This window comes from Nansenia antarctica (assembly GCF_963989245.1).
Source record: "Nansenia antarctica genome assembly, chromosome: 2".
Classification (NCBI taxonomy): Eukaryota; Metazoa; Chordata; class Actinopteri; order Argentiniformes; family Microstomatidae; genus Nansenia; species Nansenia antarctica.
In genome coordinates this window covers 80,714,907-80,737,962 of record NC_137675.1, presented here as the reverse complement: position 1 = coordinate 80,737,962, position 23,056 = coordinate 80,714,907, and the positions used below count along the sequence as shown (strand labels likewise).

General features: G+C 46.8%; 2 protein-coding genes across 2 annotated transcripts in view; one reads left to right on the top strand and one right to left on the bottom strand.

The window, feature by feature from the left end:
* Positions 1 to 16,080, bottom strand: part of LOC308150718 (next to BRCA1 gene 1 protein-like) — a gene marked incomplete at both ends in the record, with an annotated part of 19,693 nt that extends 3,613 nt beyond the window's left edge. Inside the window, 15 exons of the mRNA XM_080523519.1 lie at positions 874 to 1,269; positions 2,429 to 2,599; positions 2,909 to 2,984; positions 5,233 to 5,355; positions 6,161 to 6,430; positions 7,072 to 7,231; positions 8,496 to 8,699; positions 9,851 to 9,976; positions 11,226 to 11,422; positions 11,630 to 11,707; positions 12,193 to 12,396; positions 13,194 to 13,216; positions 13,428 to 13,446; positions 14,004 to 14,066; positions 15,979 to 16,080. Of these exons, the coding sequence (XP_080379645.1) occupies positions 874 to 1,269; positions 2,429 to 2,599; positions 2,909 to 2,984; positions 5,233 to 5,355; positions 6,161 to 6,430; positions 7,072 to 7,231; positions 8,496 to 8,699; positions 9,851 to 9,976; positions 11,226 to 11,422; positions 11,630 to 11,707; positions 12,193 to 12,396; positions 13,194 to 13,216; positions 13,428 to 13,446; positions 14,004 to 14,066; positions 15,979 to 16,080 (2,212 nt within the window). The remainder of the gene's footprint in view (positions 1 to 873; positions 1,270 to 2,428; positions 2,600 to 2,908; positions 2,985 to 5,232; positions 5,356 to 6,160; positions 6,431 to 7,071; positions 7,232 to 8,495; positions 8,700 to 9,850; positions 9,977 to 11,225; positions 11,423 to 11,629; positions 11,708 to 12,192; positions 12,397 to 13,193; positions 13,217 to 13,427; positions 13,447 to 14,003; positions 14,067 to 15,978) is intronic.
* Positions 16,081 to 16,526: 446 nt separating this feature from the next.
* Positions 16,527 to 22,824, top strand: LOC308151025 (proteasome activator complex subunit 3-like). The gene is made up of 11 exons (XM_080523834.1): positions 16,527 to 16,666; positions 17,096 to 17,128; positions 17,534 to 17,596; positions 18,342 to 18,446; positions 19,673 to 19,727; positions 20,212 to 20,306; positions 20,439 to 20,507; positions 20,731 to 20,798; positions 20,903 to 20,957; positions 21,405 to 21,491; positions 21,889 to 22,824. The coding sequence occupies exons 1-11, from the start codon at positions 16,625 to 16,627 to the stop codon at positions 21,967 to 21,969; spliced, it is 753 nt and encodes a 250-aa protein (XP_080379960.1). The 5' UTR covers positions 16,527 to 16,624; the 3' UTR covers positions 21,970 to 22,824.
* Positions 22,825 to 23,056: the final 232 nt, after the last annotated feature.

Sequence of the window (23,056 nt, the reverse complement as noted above, 5' to 3'; positions counted from 1 at the left end):
CACTTGACATTCACATCCAGATTGTAACATGTTTTTTAGATATGTGACGGCAAACCTGGGAAACCGACCGTATGTTCTGACTTTTACTCAGAAAAATGAACATTAAATTCTAACGTTGTTGAAAATCAATGACACACTCGCTGGTCAAGCCAAAATATTGCAATGCAATGGATTCGGTGAGTAATCCCCCACTACTACCTAGTTAGTGTAGAGTGGTGGGGATTCCTCACCGAATCCATTGTAATTGCAATATTTTGGCTTTACTAGCGAGTGTGTCATTGAAATGTATTTACATTTTTCGGAAATAAAAGTTGGAACAATTTGATTGGTTGAATTGTTCCCGGTTTCACCAGCTGCCGTCACTTATTTTTCATGCCAACTGGTTAATCAAATGGAAATAGATGTATCCATTTAGGCAAATCACGTTTGTTTTACTGAACAATGAATGGGACAATCCCAGATTCTTAGAAGTCTTTGGTGGTTGGATCACTACAGTATTTAAGACGATAACATGAATGTATGTCTCAATGATAACATGGATGGATGTATGTCTCAATGATAACATGGATGAATGTCAATAATAGCATTTAATGATAAATACATTTGAATGTATTTATCAATGATCATCATGTATGAATGTCAATGCTAACATGCATCAATGATAACATGTATGAATGTCAATGCTAACATGTATCAATGATAACATGTATGAATGTCAATGCTAACATGTATCAATGCTAACATGTATGAATGTCAATGCTAACATGTATCAATGCTAACATGTATGAATGTCAATGCTAACATGTATCAATGCTAACATGTATGAATGACAGACAACAGATGATAACAGGAAGTCTTGAGAACACTGATCACCTGATATCCTCTCCTCCTGCAGACCGGCCTGGGGCAGTGAGAGTGGGAGGGGGGCAGGGAGGGGGGCACGGGGAGGGGTAGGGGGCGGGACACGCAGAGGGGCAGGGAGGGTCGCTGGGACAGGGGCAGGGAGGGTGGTTCGGAGAGGGGTTGGGGGAGGGACACGGAGAGAGGCTTGGAGGGGGGCGGCACGGAGGGGGGCTGGGAGGGAAGCTCGGAGGGGGGCAGGGAGGGAGGTGGGCACGGGGGCAGGGAGCGGGGCGGCCGGGCTGGTGGGGGTGGTCTCTGGGGGGGTCTTCTCTGCCCTCCTCTCCCCAGCTCGCTGCTGGACGCCTCTCCCTTTCATAGAAGAAGAAGAAGAAGAGGCGGAGCCTCCCTGGGCGGCAGGGCGGTGCACTGGGAGGAGTCAGGGAGAGGGTTATCAATAAACATCTAGGGTTATCAATACACAGCTGATCATAAACATCTAGGGTTATCAATACACAGCTGATCATAAACGTCTAGGGTTATCAATACTTTGAGATTTCCAAATGTAAAGTGCATTACAAATAAAATGTATTATTATTATTATTATTATTATTATAGCTGATCATAAAGATCTAGGGTTATCAATACATGTCTGATCATAAACATCTAGGGTTATCAATACATGTCTGATCATAAACATCTAGGGTTATCAATACACAGCTGATCATAAACATCTAGGGTTATCAATACACAGCTGATCATAAACATCTAGGGTTATCAATACACAACTGATGATAAACATCTAGGGTTATCAATACACAACTGATGATAAACATCTAGGGTTATCAATACACAACTGATGATAAACATCTAGGGTTATCAATACACAACTGATGATAAACATCTAGGGTTATCAATACACAACTGATGATAAACATCTAGGGTTATCAATACACAGCTGATCATAAACATCTAGGGTTATCAATACACAGCTGATCATAAACATCTAGGGTTATCAATAGGTCACTTGGGACCCAGATTTTCCCATGGTCATTAAGTCGCGACCCACTTTTATAGGATTCAAACCAAGCAAATGTACTTCTCGAAAATGGGCTAGTAAACACTTACACCAGAGGTTCCCAACCTTTTTGGACTCAAGGCCCACTTAAAAATCTCCAAAGTATTCACGGCCCAAACAGGCATTTTATGCACACGTAAAAAATGTTGGGGTGTCTCATCTTTATTCCATAAGTTCCTATCTATCGGTATCACACTGATGATGCATTTTTTAAGATGTTTTGAAGATTTTTTTGCCCATGATTTGGCAGCCCACTTGCAGTACCCTCACGGCCCACCAGAGGGCCGCAGCCCATAGGTTGGGAATCGCTGACTTAAAAAAGAAAGTCATGATGACATTGTGTAACAATATCATCATGGCTTTCTTTTTTAACATTATCATCATGACTTTCTTTTTTAACAATGTCATCATGACTTCCCTTTCTAACATTACACATAACATAGCAATAGCAAACTGATCCTGATTAATGCATTGATGAGTATGAACCGTGGGGCTACGGGGTGGACTCACCTTTACCTGGGCCCCTCCTACGCAAGGGGGAGTGGTCTGGGGCCTCCTCCAAGGTGAGCGAGCGAATCACCGTCTCGCACACAAACTGAGTGCCGCTGATGTCATCCTCTCCCTCTTCCTGGGCCGGGACTCCGCCCACCTCTGCTCCTGGGCCCGCCCCCTGAGAGACATCTGAGGAGAGGGGACGTCAGACGCTGTCTAGTGTCCAACTAGCTAGCATATGAGACCTACACTGTGTTAATCTAGCTAGCATATGAGACCTACACTGTGTTCTTCTAGCTAGCATATGAGACCTACACTATCTAGTGTTCCTCTAACTAGCATATGAGACCTACACTTAGTGTCCAACTAGCCTGCATACTGTATGAGCAGCGGTCAGAAGCTACCTAGTGTCCATGTAAAGCAGCTAGCATATGAACACTAGATAGCTTCTGACTGCAGCTCATCTAGCTAGCATACGAGCAACAGTCAGAAGCTCACCATTGGGGGTGTTGTTGGGCACGCTCTCCAGCTCCTGAACTATGTTGATGTCCAACAACTCGAAGGAGAGCAAGTCCTGAGGAGGGAGGCAGAGAGAGAGAGAGAGAGAGAGAGAGAGAGAGGGTTATATACTTCAATGATAATATTAGGTTGCACTTGTGTTGTGAGTAGGGTAGTGTTGTAGAATAGTATAGTGTAGTAGTAATAAAGTGTAGCAGTATAGTATAGTAGTAGTATAGTATGGTAGTATAGTGTAGTAGTATAGTATGGTAGTATAGTATAGTAGTAGTGTAGTCCACCTGTGCGGTGAGCAGGTCTACAGAGGGGGTGTAGTATAGTGTAGTATAGTATAGTGTAGTAGTAGTATAGTGTAGTATAGTATAGTGTAGTAGTAGTAGTATAGTATAGTCCACCTGTGGACGTAGGGATGTAGTATAGTGTAGTGTAGTATAGTATAGTATAGTGTAGTATAGTATAGTGTAGTAGTAGTATAGTATAGTCCACCTGTGCGGTGAGCAGGTCTACAGAGGGGATGGAGTATAGTGTAGTATAGTATAGTGTAGTAGTAGTATAGTATAGTCCACCTGTGCGGTGAGCAGGTCTACAGAGGGGGTGTAGTATAGTGTAGTATAGTATAGTGTAGTAGTAGTATAGTGTAGTATAGTATAGTGTAGTAGTAGTAGTATAGTATAGTCCACCTGTGGACGTAGGGATGTAGTATAGTGTAGTGTAGTATAGTATAGTGTAGTATAGTATAGTGTAGTAGTAGTATAGTATAGTCCACCTGTGCGGTGAGCAGGTCTACAGAGGGGATGGAGTATAGTGTAGTATAGTATAGTGTAGTAGTAGTATAGTATAGTCCACCTGTGCGGTGAGCAGGTCTACAGAGGGGGTGTAGTATAGTGTAGTATAGTATAGTGTAGTAGTAGTATAGTGTAGTATAGTATAGTGTAGTAGTAGTAGTATAGTATAGTCCACCTGTGGACGTAGGGATGTAGTATAGTGTAGTGTAGTATATAAGGCTGCCACGATTAGTCGACTAGTCACGACGACGTCGACTACCAAAATCGTCGCCGACATATTTGGTAATCGCCGTAGTCGCATGTTTTTTTGGAGCTGAAATAAGCGTTTTTTTTTTTTTTTTTTTTTTGCCTAGCACCAGGGGAGCCCCCCCTCCCAAATTTCGTTGTTTGGTACCTGTACTATATCAATGACAATAAAGACCATTCATTTCATTCGATAAGCATTCGTTTTTCTTCCCTGAAGCTGCCACTGGCTAGCGTCTCCCAGTGTCTTTGATGTACATGCGCAGTGTCGGTCATCCGGGGCACACGTGACTTCCCCGGAAAAACAAACAGAGAAATGTCTTCCTGTCCTCGTACCTCTAAAGTGTGGGAGCATTTCAACCACAACGTTGAAAAAAAGAATGTAAAATGTAAAATTTGCAAAGCTGAACTCGCTTATCATGGCAGCACGTCTATGATGCGCGAGCATCTAAAAAGGAAGCACGTTGTGGCAGATGACGAGGAAGACGATGGCTCGTCTCGGTAAGCTAGTTAGCTTGTTATTGGCTAACGATATCGTTACGTTAAAAGCCTTCTTACATTATTTTACGTTGTCATCAAAGCGATACTTATCAAATAGCTAAAAATGTTGTCTTAACGTTACAGTGCTAAGAAGGCGCGTTCTACTATGAGATGAGTGAAGCAAAGCAAAACTTTTGTACTCTGTACAAGTATTTATTTTTGTTTTTGTATTCTTTTGGTTGCCTAGTGCCTAGCCTACCTCATTTTACTCAGCAGTTTGCACCCTCTACTACTCTTTACATTACATTACATGCAAGTGATGCCAGAAAAAAATCTGCAAAGTTCATTAAAATATCTATTTTTGAGTGAACAATCATTTTAATTGTCTTTATTTTTAGTTAGCACATGCCTACAACAACAACTAACAACTTCAAGCTAAATTTAGAAGCTGATTTAGAAGATGATAGCTAAATAAGAGCGATTGAGTAATTGTGCGATAAGCTGTAATTTATGATCCGATTAGTCGACTAATCGTTAAAATAATCGGTGACTAGTCGACTATGAAAATAATCGTTTGTGGCAGCCCTAGTAGTATAGTATAGTATAGTGTAGTATAGTATAGTGTAGTAGTAGTATAGTATAGTCCACCTGTGCGGTGAGCAGGTCTACAGAGGGGATGTAGTATAGTGTAGTATAGTATAGTCCACCTGTGGACGTAGGGATGTAGTATAGTGTAGTGTAGTATAGTATAGTATAGTGTAGTATAGTATAGTGTAGTAGTAGTATAGTATAGTCCACCTGTGCGGTGAGCAGGTCTACAGAGGGGATGTAGTATTCTCGTTCCTCCTGGTCCATCAGCGCCTGGTCTCTGGAGGCAGCGCAGGCCGTGCCCTCCTTCTCTGAGGCCAGGGGGTTCTTCCCCTGGGAGAGAGAGAGCACACGCAGCATCACTCACTGTACCCTCAGCAGGGGAGGCCGCTGGAGGTAGGAGTGGGAGGACGGGCTCATTGTGATGCATGCATCAAACGCGTGTTTGACACCATTCCTCGTTCCGTTCCATGCATTACAAACGAGCCCGTCCTCCGCCCGATTTCTACCTCCACCGGCCTCCCTCGGGACTCAGACAGAATACGCGAGAGGGGTACTACCATAGAAATAGATTCTAGGCATACTCCCCTCTAAAACACACATCCATTAACAAATAAAACAACGATATGTAGACTAAAACAATGACTGAACTGATAGACCTAAAAACATTATACAGTATACTGTGTACACCTTACTATGCCAGAACTCTGAAATCAAACTTAAAGCAAAAAAACTAAAAACGCGCGTGTGTGTGTGTGTGTGTGTGTGTGTGTAGGTGTGTGTGTAGGTGTGTGTGTGTGTGTGCGTGTGTGTGTGCGTGTGTGTAGGTGTGTGTGTGTAGGTGTGTGTGTGTGTGTGTGTGTGTGTGTGTGTGTGTAGGTGTGTGTGTAGGTGTGTGTGTGTAGGTGTGTGTGTGTGTGTGTGTGTGTGTGTGTGTGTGTAGGTGTGTGTGTGTGTGTGTGTAGGTGTGTGTGTGCGTGTAGGTGTGTGTGTGTGTGTGTGTAGGTGTGTGTGTAGGTGTGTGTGTGTGTGTAGGTGTGTGTGTGTGTGTAGGTGTGTGCGTGTGTAGGTCTGTGTGTGTGTGTAGGTGTGTGTGTAGGTGTGTGTGCGTGTGTGTGTGTGTGCGCGTCCTCCTCACCTGAGGGGTGACGCAGGGGGACACCAGCACCCCGTCGGCCATGACGGCGGCGGGCGCCAGGGGGTCCACCACGATGCTGCACCAGACCCTCGGGCCGAACTGCTCCCCGCCGTGGGCCAGGCGCCAGTGGGAGGTGTACGACCCCTCCAGGGGCGGGGCACACAGCGCCACGCTGACCACGCCCACCTGGCCCGGCTGGAGGAACGGGACGGCCACCTCCCGCCAGCGGTCACCTGACCCCACCGCCAGGTTCCCCCACATGAACTTCAACTGGAGGAGGGGGGAGGAGGGAGAGGAGGGAGGAGGAGAGGGAGAGGAGGGGGGAGGAGAGGGAGAGGAGGGGAAGAGAAAAGAGAAACCAGGGAGGATTTGTATGGTTTCGTATGGTTTCGAAATGAAATCTTATCAGAGTAAAAAAAAGAAAAAAGGGGCGCTTGGCGGTGTAACGCACTAAGCGTCGACCATGTAACCGCAGGGTTTCCGGTTCGATTCCAGCTGCGGACATATCCTGCATGTCATCCCTTCTCTCTCTCTTACCCATCCTTCCTGTCAAATCTCTACTGTCTCTATTGCAATAAAAAACATAAATAAACAAATAACAAAAAATACAAAAAATACAAAAAAATACAAAAAAATTATAATATGAGTGGGACTGCCCCACTCAGAAAAAATAAGAAAACAAATCTAATTTAAGATAAGGATAAACAACAAGCTGGTGTTAAGAGTCGTGGAGAAATGTCGTGGCGTTACGTTATCTTACGCTTTGAAAAACCCATTTTTAGGAGTGAACGACCCACACTTTAGGAGAAAATGGCGCCAAAGTGCATCCATCCATCCATCCCCTCTCTCTCCTCCCCCGCCAAACGACGTCCCATAATACAGCCTGTGGTTACCATGGTTACCATGGTTACCTTGGTGTCGGAGCTCCAGCCCACGCTGCCCGTGTTCCTCATCTTCCAGTACTTGATGAACTTGGTGGCGGGCCGCAGACGGGTGCCGTCCGGAAGGTTCTCGTCCAGGAAGAGCGCAGTCATGGCAGGCACCACCAGGGGGCAGGGCCTCTTGGGACGTCTAAGGAGGGACGCATTAGCATTAGCATTAGCATTAGCGTCTGGGGGGTCATTTAACAGAAGCTAGAGCACTCTGTGGCGGGGGGGGTTAGCATTAGCGTCTGGGAGTCATTTAACAGACGCTAGAGCACTATGTGTGTGTGTGTGTGTGGGGGGGGGGGGGTTAGCACTAGCGTCTGGGGGTCATTTAACATAGTGCTCTAGCGTCTGTAATGACTCTAGGTTAGATGCCAAACTGCGTTTTGTTGTCTTAGAGCTTGTACTCTGTCAATGACGATAACGTTTAATCTAATCTAACGTAGAGAAGAAGCACGTCTCTCCATTCCTAACTTCTTTTCACCGTCCCATTCGTCACATGTGACAGCAGCTGGTGAAACCGGGAACAAGTCGCCAACCAATCAAAATGTTATTTATTTTATTAAATTACAGCGTTGTTGAAAATCAATGAGACACTCGCTAGTCAAGCCAGAATATTGCAATACAATGGATTCTGTAAGTAATCCCCACTACCCTACTACACTAACTAGGTAGTAGTGGGGGATTACTCACCGAATCCATTGCATTGCAATACTGTTGTAGTTTTATATCATTTTATACTGAGAAATTGAAGTCTCTCTACAGTTTGGCGAATCTAGCACTCAAGGAAGGCCCATTTCCTTCCTGTAAGGGATGGGCCAAGAACTATGGCGCAGTGAATAATTCTGTGCCCATAACTTGTGCAATCACAGATTTGTATAATATGATTGGTTCCCAAGAATAGTGACCTCATGACCAAGGACAGTTCTATAAATATGAGTCCCGCCCAATGTTGGGGGCTTTTTGCCTTTTGTCTGCTATTTCCTCTCTGCGCTCATGTGACTTTGATTAATAAAAGGCCTCTTTGGAGACAATTGATTTAAGCTCTTTGTGCTTTATAAGTTTTACTCAATCTATTAAGAATCAATTAAATCCACGACAATACTTTAGTGGAATTTATTTAAATCTTTCAGAATAAAAGTCTGAACGGTTCGCCGTTGGCGGTTGGCGACTTTTTTCCGTTCCCGGTTTCACCAGCTGCCTTCGCGTATCTGTAAAACTCTGTTTCTGCCAGCGAGCAGCACTACATTTCAATCCCACAATACATCAGGAGCACGTGTGCTCATTGCTCCACATTCCTCATTCCATCATCACTATCATCCCCCCCTACCCCCTCCCTACCCCCCCCCCCCCCCCCCCCCCCGCCCCCCCAGGTCGTTGACACCTATGACACCTATTATGACACCTACTCTGGGCTGTTGGCCTGCGTGGCCCGGGGTTGCAGCAGGACGGGGGAGGAGCTCCCGTCCCCCGTGGCGCTCCACTGCAGGCCCCGCCTCTCCATCCTCAGCTGCTTCCTGATCTCCTTCACCTCCGCCTTCAGCTGGCGCTTCTCCGCCTTCAGCCGCTGCTTCTCCGCCTTGCGGAAGCTCCGGTCGCCACGGCGATAGAACCTGGGGGGAGCCGGGGGGGGGGAGGGAGGGGTGGAGGGGGACGGGGTGGGGGGTGGGGGCATGAAGGGGTTAATCATCATCAATCATCAGCCGTTACACAGGACAGAGAAGAGAAGAGTATACCGTAGGTGTGTGCTGTGCTCCAGGGGAGGCTGGCGGAGGTAGAAATCGGAGGACGGGGCTCGTTGTGATGCACGGGACGGGACGAGGAACGGAACCAAACGTTACAATGAGCCCGTCCTCCCATTTCTACCTCCGCCAGCCTCGTCTGATACCAGTACAGGATGAAAGGACGATGGTAGAACCTGGGAGCGGAAGAGAGGAAGCCTAGGGGTTATGTAAGCTCATATGACTACTGTGCTATGAACAGGTGCGTCGACCAAAATGTGAGTGTGTGTGTGTGTGTGTGTGTGTACAGGCAACAGATCTCCTTAAGTGTGCAGCTGGTCGTTACTGACTATGATCGTTTGCCTAACTGTTTTGACACCACACTTCATTCTGTTCCATGCATTGCAGCCTGTTACAATTGGGTCTCCTTATCAACAGCTCCTAATGGCTACTGTGGTTTTTAGGGTGATATAAAAAGCTGGGAAAAGCTCTCTCTCTCTCTCTCTCCTTGTTCTGTTGTGAGGTTCTCATCATGTTGTGAGTAGCATTGTCGAATGACCTGTGGTTCTCTCTCAGGTTCTGGCAGTAGGACTGTAGTTTTCCACAGGTGGTGATGTGTTTAGGTGGCGATGACAGGTCACACTTACTCACCAAGCATCTGGACTCTGTCCCATCCTGTCCCCCCTCCTCTCCCCCTCTCTCTCTCTCTCTCTCTCTCTCTCTCTCTCTCTCTCTCTCTCTCTCTCTCTCTCTCTCTCTCTCTCTCTCTCTCTCTCTCTCTCTCTCTCTCTCTCTCTCTCTCTCTCTCTCTCTCTCTCTCTCTCTCTCTCTCTCTCTCTCTCTCTCTCTCTCTCTCTCTCTCTCTCTCTCTCTCTCTCTCTCTCTCTCTCTCTCTCTCTCTCTCTCTCTCTCTCTCTCTCTCTCTCTCTCCCAATTTAACAGTTTCAAAGCAACATATACTGAATGGACAGAAGGATGACGACAGACAGACAGACAGACAGACAGACAGGCAGACAGACAGGCAGACAGACAGAGGTTCTTACCGGCTGTGGTCGGGGGCGGGGGAGCCGTGCTCGGGGATGGACAGGGGGGTCCTGGCTCTCACCAGGTTGTGGCTGGGGTCGTGAGAGAAGCTGCAGGGCTCACACAGCGTGCACGACGTACACACACTGGAGGAGAGAGAGAGAGAGAGAACGACAGGGAGGGTGGGAATGAGAGAAGGAGGTGAGGGAGAGAGAGAGAGAGAGAGAGAGAGAGAGAGAGAGAAAGAAAACAGAAGTGATGTAGGTAAGGGGGAGGAACAAACCAGGGAGTGACAGAGGAAGAATGGAATGAGAAACCAGGGAGGGAGGGAGGGAGGGAAAGAGAAAGTAAGGAGAGGGGAGGGAGGAGGGAAGGGAGGGAGGGAGGGAGGGTATGATTGGTATGGTTTCGTGTGTCTAAGAAATTAAATCTTATCCAAGAAAAGAATTAAATATTATCTGAGAGATTTAGGGGTTTCTCCAGGTCCACTAAAGTGAAACGACGAGGGATTTGTTGTTCCTGGGGAAAGCACCTGGTATACTCCAGGGTAACACACGGGTTGTTTATCCTCCCCTGGACAATCTTCTTTTTCAATAACAGAACATACTCAGCCCCGGCTTTCCACAGCGGGGCACACGCAGGGCGTGCCACGGCAAACTGCTTTCCCCCTAGTCACTCCCAGCCTTCAACAGGGCTCACTAGGGGCCGATTCGGTGCTTAAAGCTCAGGCTTTGTAGCCTCCTCTACTCTCTTGTGCCAAGGCCAAGCAGGGCTTGGGTTTTAGTTTAGGCTACCAGGAAGGAACTGTTGGGAAACGTTTTGCTGGTGCTTTTAGTTATCCACCTTCTAGTTAGCCACCTCATGATAATATATATGCCATTTAGAGTGAATACTTTTCTCAGTACATATGGTCTCAGCAGGAATCGAACACATAACTTAAGCGTTGTTATATCTACCAACTGAGCTACAGAGGACCACTGTTGACCATTTATGAACTGCGGAATGTAAACAAGCTATACTTACGGGGCGGAACTAGAAATCCCAACTGTAGAAATTCAAACGGGCTTGTTCACTCTGCTTGAAGTACCTTTCAGCACTAGCTGGCTGCTGGTAAGCCTGGGCACGCGCCGACGACACCGCTGTCGAAAAAGCAGCTGAGGTGATCTGAGGAATCACTCTGGTGATGGGAAGCCCTCGAACCATGAGGTTGTATTTTTTGGTTCTTCCACGCAGGAGACCTGCGTTCAAACCCCGTCTAATACAGCTATCCAGCAGTGATCTGGCCAAGAGGAAGTCCCCTCCTCACCTGGACTGCACTGGTATTCCCCCACCTCCTCCCTCCCTCCCCCCAACCAACCCCTCCCCCACCTCCTCCTCCTCCTCCTCCCCCCTCACCTGCACTGGTATCCTCCCCCGGCGGTCTGGCCCCTACAGCTGCTGCAGGCCAGGCTGGAGGAGGGCCCTCCGGGGAGGGTGGAGGAGGTCACCTCCGGGATCTGGGCCTCCGCCCCGATGGGCTTGTGGATGCAGCACTGGCCCGAGAACTCCCGGCAGATCTTCTCCACCGCCTCCCGCACCACCTGGTCCTTAAACTAGGGGGCGACAGAGAGATTAGTCAGACAGAGAGTTGAGCGGGTGACAGTTGACTGATTTTCCTACGTTCTGTAGTCGGAAGAGATGGTGCCGGTGGTAATGAATGTGGTGTTTTAAAAAAAAACGGGTGAAGTGTTAATAGAGGGTCTATTTGACCCTTGACCTTGACCTATGACACGATAGGCGACGCTGTTGCACGTCCTTACCTTCTCCATGTAGGACGTGAACCAGGCAGGAGGAGTCTTGTCTTCCTCTTTGGTCCCCTTGAGTTCCTTCATGATCACCTGGGGAACAAGAGGAGAACCGCATAGGTACACAGGTACATAGTTACACAGGTACATAGGTACATAGTTACGTGGGTACACAGGTACATAGGTACATAGTTACGTGGGTACATAGGTACACAGGTACACAGGTACACAGGTACATAGTTACGTGGGTACACAGGTACATAGGTACATTGGTACATTGGTACACAGGAACATAGGTACATAGTTATGTGGGTACATAGCTACATAGCAAAATAGCTACATAGCTACAGGCTAGGTACATAGAATGTAGGCAGGATGACATACTGAGTCAGTGGAGGCTCGTGGAGGTAGGATGGACTCATTGTAACGCACGGAACGGAATAATGAAAGGTATCAAACACACGTGTCCCTGACACCATTCCTCATCCGTCCCATGCATTACAACGACCTCCATGCTCTCCCCTCATCCTCCGACGTCTCCCTCCACCAGCCTCCCCTGGCCTGAGCGCAGCCCTTACCATGCCCTGCTCGGGGACGGCAGCCTGGACCTTGCGGCTGACCACCTGGGCCAGGGTCGGGCAGTGCTGGGGGGGCCGGAACCCCCTCTTGGGCTCCCCTCCGCTGGCGGTGGAGCTGACGGTGGGCTTGGCCGGCACGCGCGTGGGCTGGCCCCGGGTCTCGTACACGTTCATGTGTAGACGGTTGCCCTGTCTGGAGGCGCTCTGAGGGAATCGAGGGCAACAACCGTTAACAATCCCCTCCTCTGGGCGTCTGGTGGCGTAACACGCTAAGCGTCGACCACGGAACCGCGGGGTTCCCGGTTCGATTCCGGCCGCGGACAGGACCTGCGTGTCATCCCTTCTCTCTCTCTTACCCATCCTTCCTGTCAAATTTCTACTGTCTCTATCGTAATAAAAAGAAAAATATGAGTGGGACTGCCCCCACTCAGAAAAAAATATAATTTAAAAAACAATACCCTCCTCAAAAGCGGTGGGGAAAAATTGGGTATTTATTTAGCCAATATATCTGATTCCTCATGACCATTGTATGTACGATATGTAACGATGTATGTTAAATTAGACAAATTCTGTTTTGATTTAATTTGATCATCCCATGACCTCATATTTGTTTGTTTTTGTTTGCATTCTCTTTATATTATTGTGTTACTATACGTTTCCTTTTTGTAAAGAAGCTCTGTTTGTATGTGAGTTTCTTGTTCTTAAAGTGAACATGTTCATAAAAAAAAAAAGTGGAGAAAAAAATACAATACCCTCCTCATTAATGTACATGGGAAGTGCAGAACAGAAGTGCTCTTATACGTGCAGTGAAGTTCACCCACCAGTCACCATTTCAATACTTTCTTTTTAGCTGAAAGTGTTTTGTTTAGTTCCTCAACATTGTTGTTGTGGCATGAGAGGTTTGTGTGAGGGGGAAGGGAGAAAGAAGCCTGCTTTCAAGAGTGTGTGTTGTAACTGAGTAAGAAAATGTCTTATTATTTAATATTAAGCTTCATCCATACCTTTAATGCTTCCTCGTACTCCACTAGAAAGACCACAGAGAAATATGATTAACCGCACATTCCAGATACATAAAAATCGATGTACTTATTCATGTTTGTTTGGTATGAAGAGTGTGTGTGTGTGTGTGTGAGTGTGAGTGTGAGTCTATGCGTGTATGTGTGTGTCTGTGTGTATGTGTATGTGTGCGTGTGCAGTGCATGTGCGTGCATGCCTGTGTCTGCATCAGTACTCACTTTGGCTGTTAATGGAAACCTGAAACACAAAACAAAACAGATGTTATTTGGTGTGGACTGTGGAGTTCTGAAATAATCTTCATATCATATCATATATTCCAAACAAACAATAGGTGACAGCAGCTGGTGAAAGGGGGAACAAGTCGGCAACCGATCCAAATGTTCCGACTTTTATTCCGAAAAATGTAAATAAATGTCACCGTTGTTGAAAATCAATGACACACTCACTAGTCAAGCCAAAATATTGCAATGCAATGGATTCGGTGAGTAATCCCCACTACTGCCTAGTTAACTATAACACTACTTTACATTGTTTCACAAAACAAGATTAGCTTGCAAGCCAACTTCAATTTAAAACGTTCTTGGAAAACATCCTCAAACCGCGGACTAGCGGACATTTTTCAGAATAAAAGTCTGAACATTTGATCAGTTGCCGACTTGTTCCCCCTTTCACCAGCTGCCGTCACAGATCATATAATAATCCAGGAAAGCAATAACATAAAGTCAGTCAATGTAATCCAAATATAATCCAGCACATTAATACAATTGCAGATCATCTTTTCTCCAAGTTCCTACCTCCTCGTTCTCCTCGTCAAAATATGTCACTTGCAGGTTACAGAGACCAAAGGACCTTTTCACCTATAGAAAAACAACAAACAATATATCACAGTATTGATATGTGCACCTCGAAATGCTAAAGAACATTGAGATGCATGTCAGTAAATGCACCAGTGAGGTAAGTTATGTGCCTTGAGTAAGGCACTTAGCCCTCAGTTACTCCAGGGGGAATGTCCCTGTAATTCGTAATTGTAAGTCGCTTTGGATAAAGGCGTCTGCTAAATGGCAAAAATTAAATTAAATTAAATTAAATGAAAACCGCTATACAAACAAATGCATCATCATTATTAACATCATTAAATAACAAAGCAAGCAGTTGCTACAAGCACAAGGACAGACTCTTCCGAGTGACATCACAAAAGTGACATCACCCTACATAGCCTAGCTGTAAGGCAACACAATCATTGATGTCACTCTTTTATTAGCCTATCACATATCTGCTAATGAAAAAACATTGGACACAATGAAGATTCCATGAGGATGAACTTAATGACTCTACGGGGTCAATCCCAATAGTCTACGGTGACCTCCTCTCCTCGTCTCCTCTCCTTCATCTGCACTGATCTGTTAACACAGGGCTAGGGGAAAGCAATAACAAGGATGCCGTCTGGGAATTGGAATTGGCCCATCTCAATAGTCAGAATCCTGTGCAGACAGAGGGAAGGGAATGAGGAGAGGAGACAAGGAGGCGAGGGGAGGAAGTCACATTGAGACTATTGAGATGCAGGCTCTGTGACAGGGCAGACAGGGAGGGAGGGATGCTGGTATATCTGTGCTTGCTCTCGGAGAAGCCAGCTAAGTATTTGAACTCTGGCCACATCGTATTATCTGCCAAGCCAGCAGCACACCTGCCTCCCAGTGCCTACTCACCTAACCGCCACTACCCTGTCTTCTCCCCTATGTTGTGCCCTATATACACTTTCCTCCCCTCTGGGAGAGAGGTATTTCCTTGGCTTGCCTTTTTGGGTTTGCAAAGTCTTATTTTGTCTGTCAATTGAACGATTAAAGATTAACCCTGAACCCCAAACGACGCATACTGAACCCCCAATCAGAACGACGCAATCAGAACACATTCCACCATAGACAGGCGCTTTAACATATCAGGTAAGGTTCTTTTGGTTTTGCTTAGAAGGTATTTTGACAACCACCATCAGTCGTCATCCACTGGCATTCCCGGTGACTCATGTGGTCCACGGAGAAGGAGGAACGCCATGTGTGCGTCACGAACGTCGCCTAGAACCTGAACACACTCTGTTGTCAAGAAAACCCAAAACAAACCAAACGTTGACCTGTAATCACCTGTTGGCCCGGAACGTCGGAAGACATTGAAATAAATAATAAACATCTCTCGACCGCAGACAGAATTAGAAACCATAGGCTTACAACTCCATTCTGATTCGGACAGGTCATAACATACGCTGGAGTGATAATTAATGACTATGTTATTATAGCCTAATAATTCAATGTAGCCTACATTTTGGTCAGCCAACTGATTTGTACATGACATGGGCTATGTACGAAAGAAAATGAGATCATTAGGCCTACCGTTTTGTCCTCGTTTGGACGTTAGCAAATTGCTAACACAGTCAAATCGAAACAATAACACGGCGACAACACGACCCAATCTGGCGAGTGTCGCGCTCGTCGTTGACAGCAAACCTCTATGGGATGTCTTCTCCACAGTAGCCTACATTGGAATAAGAATACCCGCAGGCCTACACTATCATTTCTTCTTATTCACATTGAACTGTCATGACAGGGTTAATGTTTTTCAACAGAAGGTGCATCGAGACACTATATGATCCCGGGTAGAAATGTCAGCCGTGGGATATAATAGCGAGCTGTAACGACGACCGATGATCTTTTCACTGTGATCAAGGTGACAGCAGCTTTTTATCAGAGAAAACCCTTCCCGTCGTTCTCCGTCACTCACCATGGCCTCCATCGACTCCCAACTCTTCGTCTCGGAGCCTGACAGGAGAAAATTCTTCGCATTTCCCCGGAAATTCACCTTCAAATTGATGTAGAAGTCCATCGCTTCTTACGTGTGTATAGATTAGAACATATTACGGACAACGAAAAAAAGGATATTAGGTGTAAATCTGGCCGTTTTTTTGGTGCGGTGCCTTATCCGGGTGAGTCTTGTCTGTTTACATCAGCGATGTAAACACACCCACGTGATCACGTGACCGGAAAACATTTGAATATTTATTTATTATTATTTTTTTAGGTGCCATCACATCACGGCTGCGCGAAAAGCGCAAATGTAAAAAAAATATTTAAATAAAAGAAGATGTTTGCATCGGTTATGTAATACACGAAACATGATATTCCCAAAACAATGTTTGATTTTGTACTCCGGTTCTGGGAGAAACGTATCATCAGTGCGGTCAAATTGCAAAACGTTCACCCAAAAGGAGGGAGGGGACAAGCGCCGCGGTCCACGTGGGGTTTTTGTTGTCGCCTTCTGTCTACGTCACAGCTTTATTTTAGAAGCGGTGCCGTGTGGCTTTTTAGAACAGTGTGAGCCAGCTTTTTTCTTTCTGTGTTAATCAAATTATCCGATCTCTTTTCTAATTATGTCACCACTCCTCAAGGTAGACAAGGACCTCAAAACACAGGTATGGTTGCTTGCATGTCTTTGATCCTGCTACAGCAGCTGTTAGGGAACTGATGAGGATGCTTTCTAGGCCTGAGCACCTGGCCAGGCAGCTACACACAGAACGCTGTGCTAGACGAACGAGGCTGATCGGCTTGGCAAAACGAACTTTCCCGATTTTGATTAGCAAGGCCATTGGTACACTATCTATTTAGCTTTTTTGCTATCTTGCCCAGGGTTTGTGGAATATAGCACATGTTTTGGTTTGATGTTTTGTACCAGCATCACCACGGAAATGTGTCGTGCAACTACGAATATGTTTTGATAAGGAAATTAATTGCTTGCTAATGCCTAGTCAAACGACAAGTTACTTCATTATCTAGTTATTTTAAAAAAAAGTTCGTGTGTGTGTTTGTCAGGCAACGTTAACCCCTTTATCCTCTCATGATAGGTCGACGCTTTCAGAGAAAGGATCACCAGTGAGGTAAGTCTGTCACTCTTCAACATGTCGTGCCTTCTCTATTTGACAGTTCCAATGTCGAGTCGTACCTTCTACACATCGAAGCAACACCCATTGAGCTGCAACACCCATTGACCAGATATTGCACATGATGCTACTGATCTGATGATCTCGTTCCGGGACACTAACGCCCAAATGCGCGGTTCAAATGTCTGGTCAAATTTGCCTTCATTAAGCCAATACACGGCACTTCCACCTAGTGCTTGCACGTTTCAGATGATGAGCTATTTAACTACGAGTCATGTGATACTTTACTAAGTAAGTTCGATCCCACTAAGGCCAGGTTTCGAATGTTGTTATTCGAGGCATAATATGCGACGCCTGGTAATGAGGTTACTTAGTGATCTGATCAATTTTGTTTTCTTCTAGGCTGAAAACCTGGTCGCTAGCTTTTTCCCCAAGAAGCTGTTGGAACTTGATGGTTTTCTGAAGGTAAGAGGGAGGTCCTTGCAAAGCCCTAGGCAAGAACACACATACACCCCCCCCCTCCTCTCTCTCCCCCCCCTCCTCTCTCTCCCCCCCCCCTCCTCTCTCTCTCCCCCCCTCCTCTCTCTCTCCCCCCCTCCTCTCTCTCTCCCCCCCTCCTCTCTCTCCCCCCTCTCCTCCTCTCTCTCCCCCCCCTCCTCTCTCTCCCCCCTCTCCTCTCTCTCCCCCCCCTCCTCTCTCTCCCCCCTCTCCTCTCTCTCCCCCCTCTCTCTCTCTCTCCCCCCCCTCCTCTCTCTCCCCCCTCTCTCTCTCCCCCCCCCTCCTCTCTCTCCCCCCCCTCCTCTCTCTCCCCCCTCTCCTCCTCTCCCTCCCTCTCCCCCCTCTCCTCCTCTCCCTCCCTCTCCCCCCCTCCTCTCTCCCCCCCCCCCCTCCTCTCTCTCCCCCCTCCTCTCTCTCCCTCCTCTCTCTCTCTCTCCCCCCCCTCCTCTCTCTCCCCCCCTCCTCTCTCCCCCCCCCTCCTCTCTCTCCCCCCTCTCCTCCTCTCCCTCTCTCTCCCCCCTCTCCTCCTCTCCCTCCCTCTCCCCCTCTCCTCCTCTCCCTCCTCTCTCCCCCCCCCCTCCTCTCTCTCCCCCCTCTCCTCTCTCTCCTCCTCTCCCTCCCTCTCCCCCCTCTCCCCCTCTCCCTCCCTCTACATCCTCCTCTTCTCCATTGCCCTGTTATCACTGAGGTAACCCTTTTCCCTGCTTCCCAGGAGCCCATCTGGAATGTGGTAGACCTGAAGGAGATCCACTCAGAGATCCAGTGCAAAATACCTGACTCAATCGTCCTCACCAACAGCCATGACGGGATGGATGTGGTGAGTGGATGTTACACACACACACACACACACACTCTTTCTCTCCAACACGCGCGCACACACACACACACACACACACACACACACTATTTCTCTCCAACACACACACACACACACACACACACACACACACACACACACACACACACACACACACACACTATTTCTCTCCAGCGCACACACACACACACACACACTCTTTCTCTCCAACACACACACACACACACACACACACACACACACACACACACTCTTTCTCTCCAACACACACACACACACACACACACACCAACCCCAGTCATCAGACCAGTAGTCGTGCTGTAAAGGAATGTAAATGAGACATAAACATTGACTCCTAGCTGCAACTGCAACTCCAGGCTTCACCCTGCGGTAGCACAAGAACACACAGACGAAACATAATGGCCCACCGCAGCAGTCTATCGCTGAATACAAACCTGCTCCAAGATGTCCTACCGCTGTGTTTTACTTTCTGTTTGCCAGCTCATTGCAAGCGCACGCTTTCCCCTCAAGCCACTTATCAAAATAAGAGTCTTGCACAACATGTGTGTCAGTCTTCCAACAATGTGTGATGTCGAAAGGCTCTTATTTTGATGAGAGGAAATGGTGCGCTTGGCAAGATCCAGAAATGTTTAGATAAGATACATAATACAAAATTAAACAAGACATTAAAAGCAGGTTTGGGCGGGCACAGATACTGAATTAAAAGCAATGACAATTTCCAATACTTTCACCTTCGAAGTCCTTTAAAATCTTTATGAAAGCATCATAACTGATTAGTTCTTTTAATTTTAAGTCTTTCTGGAGAGTATTCCAGGCAGAGGGGGCAGCGTACTTAAACTCTTTTTTGCCCAGCTCAGTACGAGCACGCGGAACATGCAATTTTAAAGTGTCCTGTGAGCGGAGGCTATAATGATGATTTTATAATGAAAATACTCCACTGATGTAGAAAAAATGGGCACACCATCTCTACTGGTGAGTATTTGGACTTCATTTCAACTCTCCGCAAGAAAGAATAACACAACAAAGTAGGACATCTTGAATCAGGTTTTTATTCAGCGTTAGTGTGGCGGTGTGTGTTTATGTTTCGTCTTGTACAGCCTGAGAGTGAAGCCTGCAGTTGCACTCGCAACTAATTGATTCCTAACAGGGTGTGTATCGGAGAAACGATGACAGGGTTAACTTGGGTGGCTAATGTCTGTCCACAGCAAAACGCCAAGAAGCGGAAAATGGAGGATGGTGTTGGCGATGAAAACTGTCAAGGTAAGCCTCACTGGTGATGTTGTAGACTAGGTAACAGAGAAGCACAGTGGTTGTATATCTCTACCTTTACATTTTTTAACCATTTAGCATATGTTTTTTTTGGGGCAGTCCCACTCATATTTTCCTTTTTATTGCGATAGAGACAGTAGAGATTTTGACAGGAAGGATGGGTGAGAGAAGGGATGACATGCAGGATATGTCCGCGGCCAGAATCGAACCGGGAACCCTGCGGTTACATGGTCATCGCTTACTGTGTTACGCCACCAAGCGCTTTCATCCAAAGCGATTTACAATTAGAGATTACAGGGATCACAACTCACTATCCCCTAGGCCACCACTATCTCTGAGCACGCTAGTGAGTTTTCTCTTAATGCCAGTCGTCATCCTGTTTACCTCCTGAAAATATGGTTTCCTTTTCTGTCAATTCCACTTCACTTCACTCTCTCTTACCATCTCTCCTCCTCTTCCTCTTCTTCCTCTCCAGGGACAGGCACTATGATGAGGAGCAACGCACAGCTGGTCGACCTGATAGAACGAGTCAAGCCTGAGATCAGGACCCTCATAGAGAAATGCAACACAGTATGTAACTCAGGCCACTGCGCTAATAGTGATCCTCTGATAGGTTGGAAATAGGTCAGGGTCGTCAGGGTCTCCTCCCGCCTAACGTTTGTGTTCTTATGTCCGTCCCCCCCGTCCCCCGTCTCCCCCCAGGTGAAAATGTGGGTCCAACTCCTCATCCCCCGAATCGAAGACGGGAACAACTTTGGTGTATCCATCCAGGTGATGTACCTGAAGTACATTCATGTTGACCGGTGTTACGGGTCTGACTTCATCACGGTGGAAGTTGCAAGTTGTGACACTAGGGAGCAGCACTTGCACATTAGTATCAGTAATGACTGTCTGTCTCTCTCTCTCTCTCTCTCTCTCTCTCTCACACACACACACACACACACACACACACACACACACACACACACACACACACACACATTCACTCACTCAGGAGGAGACTGTAGCTGAACTCAGGACTGTGGAAGGAGAGGCAGCTATTAGCATGGACCAAATCTCCAGGTAGCGTCCGCACACACACACACAAACCGTGTGTGGGGGGGGTAATGTTATTGTGTGTGTGTTCTATGAGCTCCCTGGCCTCATGTGTTTGTCTTCTTTGACAGATACTACATTACCAGAGCAAAGCTAGTCTCCAAAATTGCCAAGTACCCACATATTGTAAGTGATCACTGCATCGATCAGTCTCTCTGTTTCCTCTGTCACCTTCTCTCTCTCTCTCTCTCTCTCTCTCTCTCTCTCTCTCTCTCTCTCTCTCTCTCTCTCTCTCTCTCTCTCTCTCTCTCCTCCCATCCAACTCTCCATCTGTCTCAGTCTGCATCTTCATCCCTCGTTCTCTTTCCCCCTCCCTCTGTTGCCCTCCTGCTGTCTTTCTCACCGATAATAACCATGTCTCCATCTGACAAATGACTGATACTCTCCATCCCTCCTCCTTCCCTCCCTACTCTCTCTCCCCTTCCCTCCCCCCCCTCTCCTTCACTCGCTCTCCCTCCCCCTCTCTCTCTCCCCTCCCCCCCTCTCCCTCACTCTCTCTCCCCTACACTCTCTCTCTCCCCCCCCCTCTCCTTCACTCTCTTTCACCCTCTCTCTCCCTCCCTTGCTCTGCAGGAGGACTACAGACTGACTGTGTCAGAGATCGATGAGAAGGAATACATCAGCCTAAAGATCATTGTGTCGGAGCTGAGGAACCAATACGTACGTACACACAGATACCGTATGGCACCAATTGAATTGAATTAGAATTTAAAGTGACCCCACCACCATAGACATTTTCTTCTTTTTTTTCGAGGGGTAGTTTCCCGAACTCACATTAAACCCCAGTCCTGGATTGAGTCACACTTTCTTTTTTTGTAATCAATTGTTTATTTCAAAACAGTACACCTGGAAAAATGTTCCAATTACAATATCAAACAAATTAAGTGTATTGAATCACACTTTCAATTAAGTTTCTCAATGTTTCTATGCTTTTCAGGCCAGGAATAGGCCCATTCTTGATCTGTGTCTGGCAAAGTGGTGGTGAATGTAAACATCCTCTGTACCTGCCATGGAAGCTGAATACAAATGTCATTCTTTACTTTTGCACCTCCCTTAGGTGACTCTGCACGACATGATCCTGAAGAACATTGAGAAGATCAAGAAGCCAAGAAGCTGCAACAATGAGGCCCTCTACTAACCCTGACCCCACCATGACCCCCATTCTGCCCTCCCCTGACACCTCTCCTCTCACAGACTGATGCTCTCTGACCCATGACCCCTGACCCTGCCTTCCCTTACCCCCGGGAGGCCTGTGAGAAGGGTGGGCCTGGAGACGGGACGTGTCTCTGTGTTACGACCAATCAAGCGGGCTTGAACTGAACTCAAACATGGCTCCTCCTACGGGGGTTGAGGGAAGTTTAGCTGAAATACTCAATTGTCATTGGCTGCCTTCTCATGTCCACAGTAGCGTACCACTAAGAGTGCTCGGCCAATTACAGTGCTCTGTTCTCCATGATCCGCTAGTGTGGACCTGAAACGCAAAACCCGTCTGCGTCTTCGGTATGTTTGTAGTGTATCTGTGTTGTGAAGAAACCATCGAGGGAGGGATACATTTTCATGTTTCATTCTGTTCCTCCTCCTGTTTTGTCTTAAGGGATTCTTTTTTAGGTGTGTGACTGTTTGTGTTTGAGAGAGAGAGATTGGGTCGACTGTTTTTCTGTTTGTTTTTGTGAGAACGTTAGTCTGTTGCTGTGTCGTGGCCTGTCCTAGCGTAGCCTCCCCCCCCCCCCCCCCCCCCATCTCACAGATTAGGGAAGCAAGGCTGTCCTGCCGTTCTCATGGTCTTACCACAGGTGGCGCCAGAGTCTCACCCGCTGATCAGTGTGGGCGGAGTCACGCTAACTTGTCGTAAGTGAGAGACTGGCTATGTGACTGTCGCTGTACTGTACACAATGACCACCCCCCCCCCCGCCTCATGATAATTTTAATTTTAATCATGATAACCTTGTTATAATTCTGGCAAATATATATTTAAAAAAAGGTAGATTTTGGTCCCAGCTGGTTTGTGATGAGTGCGAGTATTGTCTTTAATTCTCTCTCTCTGCTTTAAAAAAAAAAAAAGCATTTTTGTTTTTGTTTTAAGAATGATTATTTTACTTAATAAAAATATTCTTCAGAGAGAATGACATGGTTTTGTCAAGCATTTTCTCATAAGTTGAAGCACTCAGAGAAGTGTCATGTCTTTGATAAACACCTGCATGTGAAGTCCATGTAGGATATTGCTA